The sequence below is a fragment of the Larimichthys crocea genome, chromosome XVII, assembly GCF_000972845.2.
Source record: "Larimichthys crocea isolate SSNF chromosome XVII, L_crocea_2.0, whole genome shotgun sequence".
NCBI lineage: Eukaryota > Metazoa > Chordata > Actinopteri > Sciaenidae > Larimichthys > Larimichthys crocea.
In genome coordinates this window covers 9,634,645-9,657,908 of record NC_040027.1, presented here as the reverse complement: position 1 = coordinate 9,657,908, position 23,264 = coordinate 9,634,645, and the positions used below count along the sequence as shown (strand labels likewise).

The 23,264-nt window shown below is 43.5% G+C and overlaps 1 protein-coding gene and 1 non-coding gene across 2 annotated transcripts; one reads left to right on the top strand and one right to left on the bottom strand.

Moving 5' to 3' along the window:
• Positions 1-3,584: 3,584 nt before the first annotated feature.
• trnah-gug (transfer RNA histidin (anticodon GUG)) lies at positions 3,585-3,656 on the bottom strand. Its single transcript has one exon. It is a non-coding gene; the product is annotated as a tRNA-His (tRNA).
• Positions 3,657-4,005: 349 nt separating this feature from the next.
• On the top strand, positions 4,006-22,756 carry aspm (assembly factor for spindle microtubules). Its single transcript, XM_010752287.3, has 25 exons — positions 4,006-4,441; positions 4,556-4,699; positions 5,308-6,886; positions 8,022-8,117; positions 8,251-8,352; positions 8,462-8,608; positions 8,747-8,986; positions 9,074-9,141; positions 9,249-9,390; positions 10,315-10,445; positions 11,026-11,201; positions 11,903-12,048; positions 12,466-12,551; positions 12,657-12,869; positions 13,210-13,554; positions 13,712-13,840; positions 14,005-14,199; positions 15,220-19,185; positions 19,389-19,538; positions 19,640-19,831; positions 19,967-20,159; positions 20,644-20,798; positions 21,931-22,107; positions 22,233-22,405; positions 22,503-22,756. Exons 1-25 carry the CDS (start codon positions 4,163-4,165, stop codon positions 22,603-22,605), a joined length of 9,327 nt encoding a protein of 3,108 aa, XP_010750589.3. The 5' UTR covers positions 4,006-4,162; the 3' UTR covers positions 22,606-22,756.
• Positions 22,757-23,264: the final 508 nt, after the last annotated feature.

Below are 23,264 nucleotides of genomic sequence, written 5' to 3'. Positions count from 1 at the left end.
TTGCCCTTCTTGATTCTATTTTTCGCTGCTGTAAACAAGTGAATTTCCCCGCCGTGGGATAAATAAAGTATTATCTAATCTAATCTAATCTAATGGGTTCACTATTTGATGATTAAAGATTAAAAGCCACCATAAAAATGTGCTAAAGTCCATTTTTTTTAACTTTTACTGCCCAAAACACGTAAAAACAAAGAGATAATTAATTTCATTATTATATTTGAAGTATATATACTCAGTGATGATGGTTTAATCTTTTTATATTGGTGTTTACCTATTTTTGGGGCCCCTGTCAGTCGTGGTCCCTTGGAATTGTCCTAACTTTTCCCCTCTATACAGCGGCCCTGCATAGAAATACATATTCGAAAAGGAGTGAGAAGAAGAATAACTTATAAACTCCCACCCCTTCTCTTTAAATAATGAGTGATAATACCAAGCTTCCTTGCAACTTGTTTAGATATACCTGATTCTTATAGATAAATAGAATATATCCCTGACTTTGTATTACAAACAAAATAAAACCTACACTTAAGACAACACACTCATACACACACACACATGCACAAAGAGAAACAATAAAAAATAAAAAAATAAACAAAGGAGACAATAACCTCATAACCCTTAGTGCTACCCAACACCTCCCCCATCCCTGTACCTCTTGAAAATAGTGTCTTTGTGCCTCATTTTAAACTGTTTCATGTTTGGACATTGCTTCAGCTCCACAGTCCTGTTCCATAGTCTCACCCCACTAACTTAACACAAAAACCCTCCTCCTCTTTGTCCGAATTAAACTTAGATAAAAGTTTTTTTCCCAATTTAAATTATAACTCCCCTCATGCATAATGAATCATTTCTGTATATTTATTGGTAAAAGATTATTTTAGCTTTAAACATTACTTGAGCAGTTTGATATTCCACAATGTCTGTACATTTAGTATCTTGGACTGTATAAATATGGGTTTGTGTGTTCCTGATAGCCAACGTTGTGTATGATTCGTATTGCTCTTCAATGCTGTAATGTGCTTAAAGGACAGTTAAAGTGCTGCAGTAGTGCAAGGATTGAATTGACACTATTATAGTGGCTCACACTCACAGGCAATTTACATTAGCATATCTTAACATGTCTTATGTGGGGGGTCATCAGTTAAAGACAGAAAGAGAGTGAAGTGGGGGATGTCAAAAAGACAAAAAGACAGCGGGTGGAGGTTAGAGGCATTTCCAAAGGGGATAGATACAGGGAGGATGGGGTTAACTGGAGCCACAGCTATTGACATGTTAATGTGTGCAAACAGTACACTAACAGTGAATCCAACTTTCTGCCTCACAGAGACACTGCACGTGATTTTAATTGTTAAATTGCAAGACACAAGTTGTCCCCTTCTTCCTTAAAAGTCCATCCTCAGTGAATGTGCACTGAAGTTCACGTGTGAAATTGCACATGGACCAAGATCAGCTTCCAAACAAGTTGTGAGAACACCGTCTCTTCAGCAGAGGAATGTGAAAACAGGCTCCTGCTATCAAACTCTGCACATTCCTTATTCTGCCTTGTGAAAGTCAAACATCCAAGTGAAGTAACAACTTTAGGAAGTGAGCTGCACTTACTCACGCGTACACAGACACAAGATGAAGAGTATACGTGTAGTTCTGGAGAGACAGAACCATTTGGATTAATGAAGCTGTTGTCCCAAACATGTCCACTGTGTTACCTTTGTGGACTGTGTAAATATGCAGTGCAGATAGAGAGAATATACATATAACTCTGTACAATAACTCTGTACAATAAAATGGACATTCTGCATACTTATTCATTGAACGAGTCAGTGCGAGTTATCTATTCTATGTCCATTAAACAGTATCTAATATCAGCTCTACAGAGAACTGTCACACAGTGAGTCTCCTCTCCTGCACAGAGGGGAGTCATTATAGATGACAATGACTTCCTGTGGTGGTCCTTTTCACTGTCGGGATGCAGAAGCCTCCAACTGAATACACTTTAAGATAAGGTAGTAGGCTCCATATCCAAAAGGGAAATTATTGAAATATATATAAATATGTGACGATGTAGTGCAGTATCTCATAGCACACAGACCTTTAAGTTTGAGCCTTTTCTGTGCAAAAGCAACAAATGGATGTAAGAAAACATTAAATTTAATGTGTGTTAGTCTGAGTTCACCTGCTCAGGTATGCATTTAACTGATATGCTGGACTTAAATTCCTTATATCATTTGAATTGAGTAACATAACATAGTTTTTTCTAGATTTCTGTGCTATTTTAATCTAGTTTGTCTGTTTAATGTTTGTACTATAAGTCATGATTGAATTTATTATTCAGTATAATTACTCTCAATGGAATTTATGAAGTAAAAAAAATCTCAGGTAATAGTTTTCTTCCAGTTACTTAATGCCAAAATTCAATATCTCCAGAACAGATCATATTTAATACTTAGATAGGAACTATAAGGCTTTGTAGGAGGACACTGTAGAGCTCCTGAGCACGGCTGCCCCCAGCTGGTCACCACAAGCCCGTTCTGTTTGGAAATCTCCAGCCACTCCTTGTATGTGAAAATATTTTCCATCCATCCATTTTCTGTAACAGCTTATCCTCGTCAGGGTCACGGTGCTGGGCTGGAGCCCATCCCAGCTGACTTTGGGCGAGAGGCCATTCACCATTCACACACACATTTACACCTATGGTCAATTTAGATGTGGAAATATTTTGGGAAGACAAAACTGAATCCTGTGTGCAGGATTTTATTCTGTTACACGACATGAAAAGTACTCTTTAAATAGAAGTCATTATTTTTGACTTAGCGGTGTTTAAACATTTCTCCATAGCCCACCAAACCCAACTTGCAACACGTTACAAGCAGTGTGACTCAGAAGAGTGTATATTATTGTTTTATCGTTGATTATGTTTTCTATTATTATTCTGAATCTGAAGTCATTCATATCACATATACAGGTATGCACACTGTTATATCCACCTGATTTATATAAATCATTTATTTTAGCATCCTTTGCACTCTGCACCATTGCACTATTGTCTTATGTCTTTGTTCTTCCTATCTGTATTTTTTTCTGTACACAGTACGTGGTGGTTTAAAGTTATGTTAACCTGTGTATGCTCTTGGTTTTTAGCTCTATTTATCTGTGTATATCAAAATCAGAATCAGAATCAGAAGTACTTTATTAATTCCCGTAGGGAAATTGTTTTTGTTACCGCAGCTCCCAAACGGTAAGTGATAGCAAGAAAACAGTAGTAAGAAAAACAAAACCTTAACAATACACCCTATACAATATCCTATTTTAAACAATATATACACACTATATACACGTATAAATAACAGTTAAATAGAACCAGTAAAAAACAAGTAGCAGTTAGGAAACAGTGAGATATGATGATAATTTAGTTTTGAAATAAATAACAGTTAAAAAGAACCAGTATATACACTCAATGCACAGTGAAATGCAGCCAAGAAATGTAGCAGATTAAGAAAACACATAACATCTGAATTATTGTAGAGGTATAATGCTGCATGCTTTATGACATGTGTTTGTTGTAACCCCAACATGTGTCCTCAAAAGACTGCCGTGACCCGGATTCGAACCGGGGTTGCTGCGGCCACAACGCAGAGTACTAACCACTATACGATCACGGCGAGCTATCCGTCCGATGGGACCCTGGTTGTCGCCACACACATACTTCACTCCACTCACAGGCAACATATGTCATTTTATTATATATATATATATATTTTTTTTTTTTGTATAAAAAATATATAAAATTATTACATAACCTGATAAATTCAGGCACAAATTAAGTTATAATTTTTATATCAAACCGTTACAGATGCGTCACTGCCAGGCGGTGGGCGTGGCTTGTGGCAGTTTAAAAAATGTAGCCGCTGACTGATTGGTCGACAGCTGTGTATTCATACGGTTTCGGCGTATTCTCGTCACCCATTGGATGCGACGTAGCCTGCCCTCGCTTGTCATTGGCTGCTTAAACAACACGACGGAATTTCAAACCAGTCCGTCGTGTGTGTTGTTGAAGGAAGCGTGTGTTTAACGTTTTGCAGCAGCAGCGCGGATGGATTGCTGAACTTTTAGCTGCGTAACATGTAGTTATCTGTTAAGCTCGTTTTTAATAATAATTTTTTAAAAAATGTCGGAAACGATAGCGTCAACACAGAGAGGAGGATTTCTGGACATTAGTCCAGTGCGGAGAGACGACGGTAACAAGGAGAATGATGTCCCGGTGTTGAGTTTGATCCAGTTTTCAAAGGCTCCTTTTTTAACATTTGGTGCAGTAAAGTTGGGGACCTCTAAATCGGCTGTATTACGGATCGAGAACCCCACAGAGGATGCAGAGGCGGAGGTCACCGTGGAAAAGATCCCCTCGAGTAAAGGCTTTTCTGTGGACCGCAGCACGTTCACCATTCAGGTATGATTTTTAACTACCAGCCTTTTCTCTGGTTTGTCTGAACCAAGCTGTTGTCATGCTCAGGAGCCTTTTTTTTTAATTTTTTGTATGCATCCTTGTGTTTTGTGTCTGCAGCCTGAGGGCTCATTCAGTTTGACAGTGACCTGGACTCCAGCAGATGAAGGTGGAATCAGAGAGCTCATCATCTTCAATGCCAATGGGGTCCTCAAGCACCAGGCTGTACTGCTGGGGAGAGCCGAGGCACCCAAGAAGAAAAAGGTAAATGAACCCAAAGGCTAAAGTCACATTCAAATAGATGAACTTTTTTTTTTAATAATTTCCATCAGACGATGTATGGACTGTTTGTCGGACAAAACAAGACTTTCAGCTCAAGGAAACTGAAGATTAATCGCAAATATAGTTAGTAGATTGACAGATTACCAAAGAGAGTTCACCTCTTTACCTGGGCACTGCCGAGACGCCATAAGCAAGGCACCATCCTTCCACAGATGCACGTGTATAAGCTCTTCGTCTATGTGGTTGTATTTCGGTCCTATATGTGACTTCCCTCATTGAGGGATTAATTAATTATTGAGAGACAGCGGCTGTGGCTCAGGGGATAGTTCGATCCCTGGTTTCTCCAGTCCACATGTCGACGTGTCCTTGAGGAACCCCAAATTCGGTGGATGTGTGTGAATGGTGAGCTCCCAAAAACAGATTGGCGCCTTGCATGGCGGCGTGGAAAGGCTGTTTACCATTAATAAATCTTCTTTTTCTAAGTTGTTAAAGTTCTAGAGAAAGTTTGCTGACTCATTCAAACATTTTCAGGCAACTTTAGCATCTAACACTGTCATTTTTACGTGGCGTGGTTTGTCTTTTTCTTTCAGAAAAGCTTGTGGGACAAGATCAAAAACAAACAAGGGGATGAAAAAGTAACCGCACCCAGGAGAAAGATAACCGAGAAACCACTGAAGATGGCAGCCAATAAAACCTTCCAGGTGTCCCGAAAGTCGCAGTACAAACGGGAAAAGCCTCGTAGCCCGCTCGCTTCTCTCAACGAAGGCAGAGCTGTCAGAGAGAGGTCCCTCTCCAAGCACAGCCCCATTGATGATTACCCACAGAAGCCAGAGGCCTTGAATCCCACCCAGAGGCAACGCTCTCTGGGTCTGTCAGACCAGGAGAACATCCATCATGTTCAGAGGAACTCTCCCCTCGTCCTACTCGTCCCAGCTGGAAAGCTGATGGACTCTGGCAACATGTCTGCCAGTCCAGACGCTTTGATGAGCAAACCCGAAAACAAAGATCTTACCAAAATATTCAACACGACTCTGTCACCCATCGGGACGCCGGAGAGGTTTAAGAAGCTCATGCCTCATATTCAGTCGGATAGCCCACTTACTGCTGCGGTTAAGTCTGTGGCTGATGCCGGCGGCTCTGACAGTGGGTTAACTGGAACCCCAGTCCTATCTTTGAAAGATGCACTGGCCCTCATCGACTCTGATTTGAGCCAGGTTAACACCAGTCCTCGAGACACTAGTTCCAGCTGCGGCTTTTCAGACTCGCTGGAATCAAAGAGTGGGAATCGTGGCCGTGGACCTGACGGAAATGTCCTTAAAGAATTCCCCGATAGCCCGCAGGGACCAGAGTCTGATGAGCCTAGACTTACTTTCTTTGTCAACAAAACTGTTGTTGTGAGTGAGGTTGTTGTCTCAGCAGCTGATATGGCAACAGAAAAGGTCAAAAAGGCCTCGTTTACCTCTGCAACAGTGACCAAGAGCAAAGCGCCCGTGGAAGCAAACAGTTCGAGTGGAAGGAAAATAAAGAAGTCAAGGCGGAGGCTCTTGGAGAAAACACTTGAGCTCTCCGATGGCAACAGCCAGTGTGAGTTTGGACCAGACACCCCGAGCCTTCCTGTCATAGACCCAGACCACCCCACCAAGGAATGGCAAAGCCCTGAGGCTTCCAGCTCCCTGTGCCACAACAGGCATCAAGCCCAGGAGTTGACCTCCTCTGTCCTAACTTCAGAACTCAACCGCTCGCCCACACCCATCACCTTCCCCATCTCCGCCCCTCCATCTATGACTCCTGCTCGCTTCTCTTTCTCAATCACTTCCCCTCCACCTGCAGTCACTGCTCCCTATGCTGCCCACACCGTCACCTCTCCGCTGCCGTTGGGCTCATCTTCTCCTCTTCACCTCAACCTCATGTCAACCTCTAATGCATATGAGCTGTCTCCAACCGTTCCCACACCTCCGTCCATTCAGGAAGACTCCTTTCCTATTCACGTGGCTGTGAAGAGCAAGAAGAGGAAGAGCGAGGAGTTCTTGAAAAGAGACGGGAAGGCTGAGGATGCCGGGAAAACGGAGCGTGTCAAAAGGAGCAGGGTGGTGGCTGGAAAAACCGAGCCTCCGAGATCGGTGCAGGAGAGGAGGAGTACATCACAGAGGCAACAGCCAAGAACAGCAGGTGAGCGGACGTGAAGGATGTTATGATGTGTGATAATACATCATGTTTTATAGGAGAACTTAAAACTGCTGCAGGTTCTCCAGGCCCGCACGTTAAAGTCAGTGCAAACATTTATTAAATCTGCACTCTGAGGTGCATCAAAACTTCAAGACATTGAAGTACACTCAGATAAAACTAATGCAGTACAGTACATCAGCAATATGCCTGACCTGATTATAATACTCTATAATCTGCATGAGGGTTTTTGATAAAATTAAAATTTTATGGTAATTTTGAGAGCTGTAGTTTGTTTTATACTATATTAAATGACAGAAGCACCTCTGTATAATGACTCTCCTCTAGTGGTGCATCAAATAATTAAAATTTTTAAAAACATTGAAAATATCAAAATACTTTTGAATAGAAATAAATCATGACACCACTGGAAAGCAATTTGAAAGACTGTACCAACATCCACCATTAATTATGAGATAAAATATGACTGCAAGACAAAGCTAAGGGAATGGTTCATAAACTCCTTGTTCAACTATGGCTCTGAATGGGGAAACATCAGGCAGACAAGTGCAGACCAGGAATATCTCTTCTATCAAAGGAATCCTGATTCTTGAACTGGTTTCTCTCAGGAGAATTGTCAACAATGAATCATTTTCTTATCAGGAAGAAATTTCCCCCCTGTTTGAACTGTCCATAACTGAATTGGGTTGTCCTACATTACTGTATTTTAATGTCATAATGGCCTAATATTTTCTGAGGTGGTACATGGTGTAAAAGTCTGAGAAATCCTGTTTAAAGCTGCAGTTTTAGTTAGGCGTTAGGGTATAAAAACATGAATCATGCGCTGCTGTTTCACCTTAGCATCACAAAGGCCTTGAATTTGGATTATTATAAAAGTTATGGCCATGGGAAAATGGGCTGTTCATTCAAAAATCTGTATAAAGTCAGTTTTCTTTGCCCTAACTAGACTAGACAAACTCGATTAGTTTCAGTAGTACCCGTGGCTGTAGGTAGTTACATCCTGGAGTCAGATATTCAGCTCAGCCTTTGTAGACGGCTGTTAATAAAATGAATTTGTGCAAACACTTTTTTGTTTCTAGACTTTCTGTTTTTACCACAATGTTTCTCTTCTTTTTGACAGGCTCCGTGCGCTCCATGACTACAGCATCTCTAAGGACTGCACGCTCTGCGCTCCCTGCCCAAGCAAAGCCACCAAACGCCAAAGTCACATCTCGAGGTATAAAATGATGTGTAGTTACCACGCGAAGGGGAACACCTCTCGAATAAGAGTTCATTGCAGGTTTTGATTAGCCCGAGTTTAAATGTATAAGCTGCTGGTGTCACCATTTTTTTTCTTCTGTTGTTCACAGGTGCCCAGTCTCTGAAACCATCTGCTGCGTCATCTGTGAAGACGGCAAAAATTGTTGCTGTAGCGCAGTCAAAGCTGACCTTCATAAAGCCAGCGCAAACAGGTATTTGACAGCTGCCACATGAGCATTTGTGGTGTCTAAAAAACAAAAACAAAAAAAAAACATCTGCTTTATCTCAAAACTTGATTTTGTTTTCTGTGTCGTCTCACAGCCATACCGAGGCACCCAATGCCGTTTGCCGCCAAGAACATGTTCTATGACGAGAGGTGGATTGAGAAGCAGGAGACGGGATTCACGTGGTGGATCAACTATGTCCTCACTCCAGATGACTTTAAAGTCAACACCGAAGTCGCTAAAGGTAACATCCGTTCAAGCTTTCAAACATGATGTGAGGAAAATCTGTATTTAGGAGATCCGTAGAGTCTGAACACTTGAAGCTCTGTGCGGCCTGTTAAAAGTCTTTGAACATTTCCGCTTTCATCCATTTCTTGTGTAGTGAACGCCGTGAACATTGTCATGGGCAGCGACGACAAGTTCAGCGTGCCCAAAGCGCCCACCAAAGAGGAGATGTCCTTCAGCACCTACACGGCCCGGCGGAAGCTGAACCGCCTCCGTCGTGCGGCCTGCCAGCTGTTCACATCTGAGGCCATGGTCAAGGCCATCCAGAGGCTCGAACTGGAGGTGGAGGCCAAGAGGCTGCTTGTCCGAAAAGATCGCCATCTTTGGAAGGACATTGGTAAATAAAGTACTTTCTGAGCATTGCATGTAGGTGTTGTCGTAGGTGAAAGTAACGGCACGTTCTTGCTTTTGTCATCTTTTTTAGGCGAACGGCGAAAAGTCCTCAACTGGCTTCTGTCGTACAATCCACTGTGGTTACGGATTGGACTGGAGGTATTCTGATGCAACAGTGTTTTTATCTACTTTTTAATATTTGTTGTTCCTTTTTAATTTTTTAACTATCCATGCTGCATGCTCAACACAATTCTGCTCATTCTCAGACAATCTACGGGGAGTTGATCTCCCTGGAGAGCAACAGTGATGCCCTGGGTCTGGCTATGTTCGTCCTCCAGCGGCTGCTTTGGAACCCGGACATCGCCGCTCAGTTCAGACATGCCAAAGTGCCTCACCTTTACAAAGACGGTAATTTAAAAGTGTCGAGTGGCGTGTCGTCTGAACCGGAAACTGCGCCGTGTTAGTGCGAGAGTTGCAAAGAAGTCAGGAATGCTCTTTCTGGAATCCAAAGTAATTAAAGGGGTTATCGGCTCAGGTTGTATTTCCCATTTCCCACACAAGCGGAAACTTAAACCTCTTATGTCGTATCATGAGCAGACAGAAATACAAACCCGCCTGATGCAAATTGAAATTTAACAACTTGAGTATGAGCTGAACTTAAATTAAACAACTCGACTTCTTCTCATTCTTTCAATGAGGAAAAACAAAACTTTTTAATTACCCGCTGACAAAACATCAACCATGACATTTTCAGTTCTTATCTCCAGAATGAAGACATGTAGTTGTATAATTTATTAGTCTTTGTGCATGCTGCTGAAAACCATCTGTGTATATACGATTAAATGTCCTGCCAAATAAAGGCAAAAGGGGTTTGTGCAGAGCATTGATTTTCCATTATGACCAATCTGATGTCATTTAATCTACAAATGCCTGAAATCTGAAGCTGCGACATGCAATTATTCTTATTATTTTTAAGATGATTTGGTCATGTAGCAGCTATTTATTTCATATATAAAGAGTCTGAGGTCATGTGTTCAAACAAAAAACCAAAGAGATTGATTAAATTCACGATTATATAACAGTAATCCCTAATATTTATTAATATACATACATACATACATTTAATTTTCTAAATATTTGATATTCTTTGAATCCCATTTGCAACATGCCCTTACACTAAGTATAAATATTATTGTACTAATTTAGCAAATTAAAATTATTTGAGTATCGTGAGTATCTACTAGAAATCAAAACTGTCAAACTCTAAGAGTTTCCTCTGTAACGGAACAAAACCAACGTGCCAACATAACTTTGACCTTTTTTCTTGGTCAGGCCACGAGGAGGCGCTGTCCCGCTTCACTCTGAAGAAGCTGCTCCTGCTGGTGTGTTTCCTGGACAAAGCCAAAGAGTCCCGGCTGATCGAGCACAACCCCTGTCTGTTCTGCTTGGACGCAGAGTTCAAGGTCAGGCCGAGGCTTTCACACGTCGCCAGAATCATTAAATCGCCTCAAACCAATGTATATGGTTATTTAGTATTACTGTTGATTCATTTCTTCTCTGAAGTATTTAAGTTCTACATACTGCGCTGTAAATATGCGAAGCTGCCTCCCTCTACAAGTTGAAACCTGGCTAGTGCATTTGAATTTTGCTATTGGCTGATTAATGCTGTTCACGCCACAATTAAGAGGAAAATGAGGCTTCTTTTTAGTGCATAATAATTAAGATGTAAATGCTATCGACGAATAGAGAAATGAAAATGAAGCTCCATCAGGATTTAACTGTCTGTGACAAACGTCTGTCTGTTTCTGTGCCGTGCTGTCAGCAGCGACAGTCAGTCTGATTATTGAGTCTGGCACAGAGAAGCCGAGACTCGCCTGTAGTGCGGCTCAGTTTGTCATACGTGTTGCACGGTCTGTCGGGTTGTTCGTTTGACACCTGGTTTGATTGACAGATTTCACTAGTGCTAACTTTTTGGGTTACAGTAGAATAAACCCGTTCTACACTGCATGCTTCATGTTTTGCTTTTGTTTGTTTTTTCTCCAGACGAGTAAAGACCTGCTCCTGGCCTTCTCCAGGGACTTCCTGAGCGGGGAGGGCATCCTCCCCCGGCACCTCGGCTACCTCGGCTTACCTGTCTCCCACGTTCAGACGCCCCTTGACGAGTTCAACTTCGCCGTGAAGAATTTGGCAGTTGACTTGAAATGCGGCATTCGTCTAGTGTGAGTGAGACGTTGTGAGAATTTCAATGCGACGCTCTGATCCCGGTTGGGGATATTCGCTTTTTCTCAGAGGTCAGGCTCAGATATGTGGCAGTATCCCTGCTGCTGGGAGGGATTTAGTGTTTAGGACTCTTTAACAGAGCAGTTTCAGTCCTCCTTGGGATTCTCACTGAAGGATGCTCTCTCTAACAGCACATCGCACATGTGTTTGTCTCTTGAAGTTTGTTAATTTTTTTTATACGTTTCCTTCTTTTATTGCACAGAAAAAAGACCCAGATAGTTGTAGTGTAAATCTCTTCTCCAGCGATTAGACTGGTATTCTTTGATTAGACTTCTTCTTCATGGATTTTTCTCTGGCTTTAAAAGGATTAAGGCTGAAAGGGCCTCACATAGTGTTTAAGGTGAAGAGAATCAAAAGAACAACATGATCCGGAAAAAGGCAGACTAAAGGGACAAGTATGCACCAAAACAGACGTGGTTGCAGTTCTGTTTTCACTACACCCGATGTCTGTATGCTTCACATGGTGCAGTCAGTCAGTATTTTGACTTTACGTTGCTGGATATGACAGCATAGAACTTTATTAAAGGTGGTTACGACATAGTGTTGATTGATTCTACAGTATAGGGAAGATACCAGAGCAACAAGCACGTGACGCCGAAGATGTCGCCTTTCATAAAGTACATTTGCCGTTTGCTTCCAGGCGAGTGATGGAGCTCCTCATCCAGGACTGGAGTCTGTCGGCCAAGCTCCGTCTGCCGGCCATCAGCCGCCTGCAGAAGGTCCACAACGTCGACGTGGCTCTGCAGGTGCTCAAAAGCAAAGGGGTCGACCTCAAAGATGAACGCGGTAATTATATATAGTTTTTCTCCCCGAGGGAACGGCGAAACAGGAACACGCTCAACATTTTAGAACATTTAAGTGTGTGGGATACTTAGCAAAATCCAAGTAATCCAAAAGATGTTGTCAAAAGGTTATTAAAAGGTGTGTGGTAATGTATAGAGTCAGTAGACCTTCTATTAATGTAATGTGTAGGATCTGGGGTTGGGGGTGGAAGTCCATATCGGAGGCCCGGGTGCCTTTTGCTCCTGATAGACTGCAGCCTCCTGTCGGAGCAGAGGTGAATAAACTCAAATCAGCACTAGCTCTAAGTAGTTATTATTTATGAATCCTGATGTTTGACAAACCAGAGAATATTTATTTTTACTTGAATGCAGTAAACTGATGTGGTTCAAAAGGATTTGAGCATCGTGTTTTTATTTTCAGGCTCAACCCTCGATTCCAGAGATGTTGTGGACGGACACAGAGAAAAAACTCTGAGCCTCTTGTGGAAAATCATCTTCGCATTTCATGTGTGTATTCGGCCTTGTGTGTTGGTAGTTCATGAAAGTTTATTTTTTTCTCTTTAAGCTGTGGGAAGAGTTGATTTATGTGCTGTTCTAAAATAATCTGTGAAGGTGGAGGTGATTTTGGACGAGGAGCAGCTGAAGGAGGAAATCGGCTTCCTGAAGAGAACCTCGAGCACCAAACGGAGGCTGGCGTCTCTGAGGGCCGATCGGGGCCTGCAGCCAAGTCCCGCGAAGACCAGGAGGCCGTACGAACACAGCAGCAGGAAGATTACCCTGCTGATGGACTGGGCTCGAGCCGTGTGTGACTTCTACAGTCTGAAGGTGAGTTTGACATTTTTATTTTCAGCTCGTGGACCAAGGAAAACTTTGATGTTTGGGTTTGAAATGGTCATATTGGTTATGGCAGGAATGCACTGTTACTTTGTTCGCTTGCTGTGCTTTGTCTTTGATGTATTATTGAAGCGTTATTCTGTTGTAGCCTTTGGTGCTGTGTCTTTGGTGGTGGTTTCACCTGTAACCTTGTTTGATTTTAAATGACCTCTCAATAAGTTTCTGCTTGACATCAACACAACCTTTGACCTCTATCTAAATGTGGCACAATTGCTCTTGCATGTGCCTCTTTAGGAAATCAGTAACTGACATCTGTCGTCCGTCTGTGCAGGTGGAGAACTTCACCGTGACGTTCTCGGATGGCCGCGTCCTCTGCTACCTCATCCACCACTACCACCCCAGTCTCCTGCCAGAGGAGGCCGTCAGTCACAGCACCACTCAGACCGTCGAGTGCTCACAGAGGGGCCGCCTGGAGCTCGACTGCTCAGCCAGCGACTCCGACAACTCCTTTGACTCCTTGCCGACGGGCCCAGATTCTCCGTCAGTGGAGTTTAAAGAGCTACTGGAGAATGAGAAAAACAACTTCAGGCTGGTCAACAGTGCTGTGTCTTTCCTGGGCGGAGTCCCTGCCATGATCAATCCGGCTGACATGTCCAACACCATTCCCAATGAGAAGGTGAGAACAGAGTGGAGATTTTCTCTGCCCTCGGCAGCAATTCAATAAAATCTTGAAAATTTGCCTCTTTGAAAAATAGATGCAATGAATTTGATACCAGGACCAGAAATCATTTTCAAACATCAGTAAAATAATAATAACATCTGTTCATTTCCAGGTTGTGATATCTTACCTGTCCTTCCTGTGCGCTCGTCTTCTGGACCTGCGTAACGAAACCAGAGCGGCTCGGGTCATACAGGGCGCCTGGAGGAAATACAGACTGAAGAAAGATCTACAGCTCTACAAGGTTGGTTTAATGTTTGATTCAACTGAAAAGTGAATTCTGTTCAATTTGTTTTTGCAACTTCAGTTTGGTCACAGGTGAGACACATAACCTGGTGTGAAAATAGAAAAACTAAACATCAATAAATGAATCTTGAAGGTGACATCCTGATTTTTGTGGGAACACAGGAAAGGAACGTGGCTGCTGCAAAAATTCAGTTAGCTGTGAGGAGATTTCTGCAGAAGCGCAGAGCTGTGAGGCAGAATCAAGCTGCCGTTATCATCCAGTCAGTGTGGAGGGGTTACGCCGCCCGCAACAGGCTGAGGCTGAAGAAGGAGGCTCAACTTCGGGCTCTGCAGCACGAAGCAGCAACTGTCATCCAGGTAGGTGTTTATTACATAAGAAAACCTAAATGACCAAGTCGTATACGACAAGTTCACTTTGCATCCTCATTCAGGTGTTGCTAGGTTTAGTTGTTCATCTGATTTTGTGACAGCGATCCCGGTAGAGTTGCGTTGTTCATCTGATTTTGTGACAGCGATCCCGGTAGAGTTGCAGACTTTTTGAAATTTTCATTCAATGTTGGAAACTTTCCATAGGAATCAACAGGAATTTATGGGAATAAACTGGGAATTTACAAAATTGAAGGTTGGAATTTATGGGAATAAACTGGGAATTTACAAAATTGAAGGTTGGCCGTTTAACAGGGAACTTAAATATAGTTGGGAAAAATGTATTTTAGCATAATTTTGACTAAAACAACCAGTTTTTATACAAGTGCACTTGAATATCTGCTTTTGCTCAATCATTTTTATACAAGTGCACTTGAATATCTGCTTTTGCTCAATCACATGCACATAGCACACTGCTTACTGCAGGGCTGTTGTGGCCACGCCCCCTACCTGCACAGGTGATTTCAGTACCTGGACTACATAAAATAATTCAAATTTGATAAAGTTCTAATTTCAAATAAATCTGTTGAAATGATTTTTTTAATTGAATTATATTGCATGTCTGCTTATGACAAAAAACAATGTTTAGATTTATGTTCGGATATGATGCGGTTTATTTAAATTACCCCCAATTTCCAGTTAATTCTCATGGAGTTTCCGATTTGGAATATTTCCAAAATTCCTGAGCTTAACTTCCCTTGGAAAGTTTCCAGAAAGCTTCCAAAAAAATTTACTGGAAACTTTCCACCCCTTTGCAACCCTAGATCCTAGTAGTAAAATATGTTGATTCTGAATTTACATACTGTCCACATGCATGACTTTGTGTTTTTTTTTTTTTGTGGACAATTTCAATGTCTGTCCATTTACAGCATGCATACATCACTTACTCCATAATGAAGCCTTCTAGTCTAATTATTCTTTGACATGCATGACATTATCTTGTCCCTACAGGCTCAGTGGAGGATGTTTTCGGCCATGAGGGCTTACCACCGCCTTAGATACTACGCCATAGTTGTCCAAGCACAATGGCGAATGAGGAGGGCAGCCTCCGCTTATGGAAGAATCCACTGGGCGACAAGAGTCATTCAGAAGCACCTGCGAGCGTTAGCTCTCTCGAGAAGAGATCGTGAGCATTACCTCTGCCTTAGAACCGCAGCGGTGAAAATACAGAGAGGCTTCAGAACATGGAAAGCCCAGAAAATGGAAAAGGAAAACCGTGCTGCCAAAGTGATACAAGCTGCGTTTAAGAAGTGGTACGAGGGAAAGGTGGCTGCGAGAACTGCTGCTGCTGTGAGGATCCAGTCTTGGTATAGACTGCAGAGGTGTTTCCGTCAATACAGAAAGATCAAGACAAGCGCTGTGCTCATTCAAGCCCAATACAGAGGTCATGCACAAAGGCGCCACTTTGAGACCCTGAAGCAGCAGCACCGCTCTGCTGTTGTTATTCAGAGCGCCTTCAGAGGACACACTGTCAGAAAACGGGTAGCAAAGATGAAATGGGCTGCCGTCGTAATCCAGAACTGGTACAGGGCCTCTGTGGAAAGAGACATGGAAAGGCAAATGTTTGTGAGGATGCGATGTGCTGCCATTACCATACAGGCAGCTTATCGTGGAAAAGTGGCTCGGGACTCCATGAAAAACCAGCAGAAGGCGGCAACAGTGCTCCAGGCAGCTTTTAGGAAGCACGCTGCCCAAAGGCGCTACCTTCTCCTTAGAAAAGCTGCAGCTGTGATACAGCAAAAGTACAGAGCCACGGTGTTGGCTCGTAGGACAAAGGAGGATTATGATGCTCTCAGGAATGCTGCACTCACGATACAAGCAAACTGGAGAGGCAGAGCCGACAGGAAGGCGCTGGAAAAGCGGCATCGGTGCGCAACACTGATACAGGCTTACTACCGTCGGTACAAAGCACAAGCTGAGTACAGGTCCAAGAAGGCAGCCGCTGAAGTCATACAGCGTCGCTACAAGGCTTATGTGGCTGGAAAGGAGCTGAGGAAAGCATACCTGCGCACGAGAACAGCCTGTGTTACGCTCCAGGCTGGATTCAGAGGCATGAGGGTTAGAACAGAGCTGAAGAAAACTCACCGGGCAGCGACTGTCATTCAGTCTTCAGTCAGGATGTTTTTATGCAGGAAGCAATATGTTCTCCTACAAAGCGCAGCGATTATTATCCAAAGCCGATACAGAGCACTTGTGGTCTGCAGAGCACGGCAAAATGAATACAGAGCGCTTAAGCAGGCCGCCATAAAGATACAAGCTGTCTATCGGGGATTTAGAGTGAGAGAAGACCTAAAGAAGAAGCACAATGCTGCCAGAGCAATCCAAGCTCAGTTCAGGATGCACAGAATGCGTATGGCTTACCTCGCCGCCAAGTGCGCTGCCATCATTATTCAGGAACGCTACAGGGCCAAAATGCTCAGGGATCAACAGGTGCAGAGGTACAGAGCAATGAAGTCTGCAGCTTTAGTCATCCAGGCAGCATTCCGGGGCCACAGGGCCAGGAAGACGGTTGCAGAGATGCACCGAGCTGCCACGATCATCCAGAGAAAGTTTTTCACCATTCGAGATAGGAATAGGTTCCTTGCTCTCAAGGCAGCAGCTTTGGTTTGTCAGCAGAGGTACAGAGCAGTAACCCTGGCAAGAAAAGAGCATTTGGACTATCTGTCAAAGCGCAGGGCAGCCATTTGTCTGCAGGCAGCCTTCAGAGGACGCGAGGTCAGAAAGCAGTTGCGTCTTCGCCACGCGGCGGCTGTAACAATTCAGGCTCGCTTCCGAAAGCACCAGCAGAGAACCTACTACAAAAGGCTCCGCTGGGCTGCCAATGTAATACAAGCACGTTACAGAGCTAACAAGAAAATGAGACAAGAGATGCAAACCCTGACCGCCAAGAGAAATGCTGCTGTTGTCTTACAAGCGGCCTTCCGTGGATTGAAATCCAGACGAATCCTCAAACAAAGGAATGAAGCTGCCAGCGTTGTCCAGAGGGCCTACAGAGCCCACTGTGAGCGCAAACAGTTTCTGAGATTGAAAGTTTCCGTCCTCGCCATCCAGCGTCGGTATCGGGCCGCTGTAGCAGCAAAAGAACAGATGAAACGATACAAGCAAATGCACAGAGCTGCAGTCCTCCTTCAGGCAGCATACAGGGGGCAGCAGGTCAGGAAGGAGGCTGCACGTTGGCATCAAGCTGCCACTGTGATCCAGTCTGCTTTCAGAAGGCACAGAGAGGAAGTCAAGTTCCAGGCCATGCGGCTGTCTGCCATCATCATCCAGAGATACTATCGAGCCTGTATCCTTCAAAGACGAGACAGAGCAAACTTCATAGAAATGAGATGTTCTGCTGTCGTTCTTCAGGCGGCTTTCAGAGGCCATCGCGTGCGTAGCAACATTGTCAAGATGCACAGGGCAGCTACTGTCATTCAAGCAAACTTCAAGATGCATAAACAGCAGTCAGCCTTCAGGAGGCAGCGCTGGGCTGCGTGCGTCTTACAGCAGAGATTTAGAGCTCAGAGACAAAGAGATGTTGAGATGAAACAATATCAAAACTGCAGAAGAGCAGCCATCGTGTTGCAGGCTGCATACCGTGGAATGAAATTAAGGCAGAACATCAAGCAAAGTCACCAAGCTGCCAGTGTTATCCAGAGAGCTTACAGAGCACACTGCGAACACAAGCAGTATCTAACCTTCAAGTCCTCCGTCCTCACCGTTCAGCTGAGGTATCGGGCCACTGTGGCGGCAAAGGAACAAATGCAAAAATACCACAAACTGCGAAGAGCTGCAGTCCTGCTTCAGGCGGCATACAGAGGTCAACAGGTCAGGAAGGAGGTTGCCAACTGCCATCGGGCTGCCACTGTGATCCAGTCTGCATTCAGAAAGCACAGAGAGGAAGTCAAATTCCAGGCCATACGTCTGTCTGCCATCATCATCCAGAGATACTATCGAGCCTGTATCCTTCAAAGACGAGACAGCGCAAACTTCCTAAAAGCGAGACGTTCTGCTGTTGTTCTTCAGGCGGCTTTCAGAGGCCATCGCGTGCGAAGCAACATTGTCAAGATGCACAGGGCAGCTACTGTCATTCAAGCAAACTTCAAGATGCATAAACAGCAGTCAGCCTTCAGGAGGCAGCACTGGGCTGTGTGTGTCTTACAGCAGAGGTTTAGAGCTCAGAGACGAAGAGATGTTGAGATGAAACATTATGAAAAGGTTAGGGAAGCTGTCATTAATCTACAAGCTGCTTTCCGAGGAATGAAATCCCGGAGACTCATCAAACAAAGGCATCATGCTGCTGGTGTTGTCCAGAGAGCTTACAGAGCCCACTGCGAACGCAAACAGTATCTGAAATTGAAGTCATCCGTCCTCACCATCCAGCGGAGGTATCGGGCTACCATGGCGGCTAAAGTGCAAAGAACACAATACCTAGAACTGTGCAGGGCGGCCATCATCGTTCAGGCAGCATACAGAGGGCAGCAGGTCAGAAAGGAGGTCGCTCTTCGCCATCAGGCTGCCACAGTTATACAGTCTGTGTTCAGAAAGCACAGAGAGGAAGTCAAATTCCAGGCCATGCGCCTGTCTGCCATCATCATCCAGAGATGCTATCGGGCCTGTGTCGTTCAAAGGCGAGACAGAGAAAAGTTCCTGAAAATGAAACGATCCACCGTCATCCTTCAGGCAGCATTTAGGGGCTGGCGTGCCAGAAGGGACATTAGCAGACAAAGCCGAGCTGCTGTCGTGATCCAGTCACGCTGGAGATGCGTGGTACAGAGGCGTATCTTCTTGAAGAAGAGGGAGGCAGCTCTGAAACTTCAGCGGAGGGTCCGGGCCATGCAGCTCGGCAAGCTGGAGAGGAGCAACTTCACCCGAATGAGGAGAGCTGCTGTCACGCTTCAAACACACTGCAGAGCCTGGATTGCAAGACAGCAGGTAATGGGCTTTATTTAAAGTTCATAGATTCTAGAAATCCTGCCTCCCAGACAGCCTTTTGTTCATATTCATTCATCTTGAAGAAAACAGGTGATCCATCAACAAAGTCTGGAAAGAAACTGACCATATCAATGATTTGTAGAGAACAGGCCAAAAGGGGTAAACAAAACTTCATAATCCTTTTGAATGTCAATGTTTACCAGGTACTCGAAGAAGCCAAGGCTGAGAGGAGGCTCCGTTTTACATCGGCGCTCTTCCACCATCTCAGTGCCATAAAGATTCAACGAACTCTGAGAGCGCACTGGGCTCTGGAGTCGGCCAAAAGACAAATCCATTCCGTCATCACCATACAGGTAAAGAGCCTGCAGTGACGTTCTTTCACGAGTAATATGATTAATTTCATTGAATCAATCAGTGAAGAGCACATTTCTTTTTCTTTTTTTATTTAATGTAGCGATGGGTGAGAGCGAGGCATCAGAGGAGACGGTATCTGGAGGATAGGAGGAAGGTGGTTACAGCCCAGAGAGCAGTCAGGCGCTGGTTAGCTCGTCGCCACCGGGCTGCGTCGGTCATCCAAGGCGCCGTCCAGAAATTCCTTCTCCTCCGGCGCCAGAAGAGGGTTCAACAGGGCATTGTCAAAGCTCAGGTACAGCAGTCAGTGTTGAATTTGGATCGGAGGGCTTCTCTTCTTATAAAGGAATGTTTGACAAGTGAATACTGAAGTGCCTGTATGAACAGGAGCAACAAATGTTGTTTTTTTTCGCTCCTGCTTTCCCTTCAGGCTCTGTGGAGAGGACACCGCTCCCGCCGACTGAACGACAATCCCAAGGTGGTGAAGCTGAGACACCGGTTACGCAAAATCGCAGCCAGCGTCCGCGAGGAGGACAAACTGTGCAACAAGACGTCGTGCGCCCTCGATTACCTCCTCCGATACAAACACTTCTCCTACATTCTAGAGGCCCTGAAAAATCTGGGTAAGGCTTCGCTGTTTGTGGTAAACCACTATGGAGCTTCCTGCTACATGAAGTAGCTTTAGTGGAAAAGTAACTTTTGCTGTCGTTGATGAAGAATAGAAGATTGTTCTTTTTCTTCCACACTAATTCCTGCAATTTACAATGTTGATAAAGTCTTCGTGACTTCAAAACAGTTTGTACTAGTTTGGGAAGTCTTGACCTCAAATGTACTTTCTGAAATTCTGATTTTGCAATAAAGCTAAATCCAAAAAAACAGGAACACTTTTCAGAAGTGTTGGAGGAAGTTTCTCTTCCGTTTTCGCTTGTTTCGCAACAGCAAAAGTGCTTGTGTTGTCAATATGAAACTAAGTTCATTGCATAAGATGAATTGATTGTAAATTTAAATCCAATGTGTTCCTCATGGACAAAATCAAGTTATTTAGTATCTTTAGCTGATACACTTATGATGCACTAACAGAAAAAACGTGTATGTGTGTGTGCACAGAGACTGCCACCAGGTTGTCCCCTGAGTGCTGTGAGCGCCTGGTAGAGAGCGGAGCCACCAACGTCATCTTCACGCTCATCCGCTGCTGCAACAGGAGCGTCCCCTGCATGGACGTCATCACCTTCTCCATCCAGATCCTCCTCAACCTCTCCAAGGTACAAACCCAGACCTGCTCTTTTTTTTTTTTTTTTTCTGTAATGTTGTCATTGAAAGTACACTCTCGCACTCAGTCCAGATCTAAGTCTAAGGCGAATAAATGTATCTCTAAACTATTCCTTTGGCTGCATATTAATCAGTTTTATAAGTTCAAGGCCACATGTTTAGCTGAAAATGGACAGATCTCCATGACCTCATGTTTTATTTCTCTCACTTCCCCAAAGACTTTGTTCCTTTTAGTTGACGTCCAGTTTCGATTCTGCAAAAAGGTCAGACAGTGTCAGAGTTTGATTTTGTGTTTTTAGTTTAGTGGTTTCTGTTCCCACAATTTAATGTGCATCATTGTGAATAATGCCGGAACATCCTGCAAAGTCTATAGTCAAATATAAGGTTTAGAAAAACGCATGATTGGCTAAATCAAACATCAAATTATTCACGTTTAAAGTAAAATTATTCTATTATAAAATCACTTCAAACGTAGAGTGGAAGATAACTAGATCAGCATTGCATTGTATACTTGTACTGCCACAATCTGCATTCTTTCAACAGGGGGCAGCCCCATAGACACTAACCCTTTTTGCAGCCTGTTATTATTGAGTTTAAATGGGAAAATGCTGTTCTTCCACTTGATTTATGACCTTGGTAAAAAGTTTCCTCGCAGGTTTACGGTCTTGGTCGCTCTAGTTTTAAGTCTTCTTGCATACAAGCGTGATTTTGTTAAATATAAGTCACGATGAGAAAAGAAATCCCAGCACAGTGCCAGTAGAAGACACTGGTGTAAATGCCTTGCAGTCAATCAGGGTGGACATGATAAAAGCATTAATGGCTGTTTTTTTTAAAAAGTGAGATATTGACAGTAAACATGATTGGGGAAAAGATGTTTTTTAGTCATAAATAGTGTCCATGAGAGAAATGTGCAGCCACCATGATATTATTCTGTGTAGAGCTTTCTATGTTGGTGCGTCTATAGCAGCTGGTGAAGTCATGAACAAAATTACATGGTCATCCATCCATTAATATTAATGAAAGATCCATCCTCAACTAAACTGTACAAAACTCTCATCCCGACCAAACTCTTATGTTATGTCTTTCCCTCTCCTGCACTCACATCCTCTTGGTTTCCTTCCTCAGTACCACAAGACCATCGAGGCGGTGTATTCGGTGGAAAACTCTGTGGAAACACTGCTGGACCTGCTGCAGAGATACCGGGAGAAGGCCGGGGATAAAGTGGCAGAAAAGGGCGGCAGCATCTTCACTAAGGCTTGCTTCCTTCTCGCTCTCCTCCTGCAAGACAGGCACCGCGCTGTGGTCCGTAACGCACAGACCTTCAGAATATACCATTAAACGCCAACGTCGTGTTCTAGTTTAACAGGCAGAAATGTGGCGATCGTAGTTTTGTGAATGTAGTTCAAACGTTTTCTTATTTTCTTCAGGAGGTTATGAAGCTGCCCAAAGTCTTGGATAGGATACGAAGTATTTACCGCCTCACGGCCCGCAAACACAAGATGGACGCAGAAAGAACCGTCCTCAAACAGAAGATGAACGCGTCAATCAACGGGAGCTTCTTCGTTCCGGCAACGCCCCGTAAATCCCGCCCTGCGCCAAAGTATGTATACGTGTATATACAGTACTGCATGTGTTTAGATATACTCATAGGATGTGTTTGCAGTTTTTATTATTAACATCTTGTTTTTGTTCTTCAGGTTTGCACCGGATTGGGTTCTCAGAAAGGACAAGCTAAAAGACATTGTGGACCCTCTCAGGGCCATTGAAATGGTGGCAAACACACTCTCCATTGTGTTGTAAATAGACAAGCTTTTAAATCGTGATTTGTCATCTCATTTTTTTTTTCTCCCTCCAGAAAATATTGTTTTATGTATTGTTTAAAGGTTTTTTACTGACACATTTCCATGTTTTCATGTGTATATATTAAAATGGATTTGTTTCTTAAACACGGGATAGTTTCATGTCTTTTTTTTTTAATGTGTTTACATCATTTTCATTTTCTCAGAAACCATGTGTGTGTCACTATAACTACATTTACATAGGCAGGTTAACCAATAATTTTAGTTGCGAGTCAAAAATGACATCGGATCACGCGTTGCAGCTCTGTAGAACTGCCGCTACATGTAGTCGGCATGCTCACAATGGCAATGCATGACAATATGCTGATTCTCAGCAGGTAATATTTACCATATTTTCCATCTTTATTTAGCCTGTTAATGTTAAATTCCATCCTAGAATCTTAAAATATGATTACCCAGAGAAGAGGCGTCCTGTGTATCTGCACTCTGCCTCAACTACCCGGATGTTTGTCGCAGAAAATTGAAATTGAATTGTGAGAACTGAATCAGTTCAATTTTTTCAAATTCAGTTTTTAATGCAATTATTCAAGTTGAGCAATTAAAATATAAATGGTTCAAATTCAGTTTCTAGTGGCACATAGTTTTGCTTTGTCACATAAT

What these genes read in the sequence shown, in the direction of transcription:
- aspm (XM_010752287.3), top strand. Translation starts at nt 4,163, where the DNA reads ATGTCGGAAACGATAGCGTCAACACAGAGAGGAGGATTTCTGGACATT. An exon ending in CCATCTTTGGAAGGACATTG is followed by an intron (nt 8,987 to 9,073) that starts GTAAATAAAGTA and finishes CATCTTTTTTAG; the next exon opens with GCGAACGGCGAAAAGTCCTC. An exon ending in GGTTACGGATTGGACTGGAG is followed by an intron (nt 9,142 to 9,248) that starts GTATTCTGATGC and finishes GCTCATTCTCAG; the next exon opens with ACAATCTACGGGGAGTTGAT.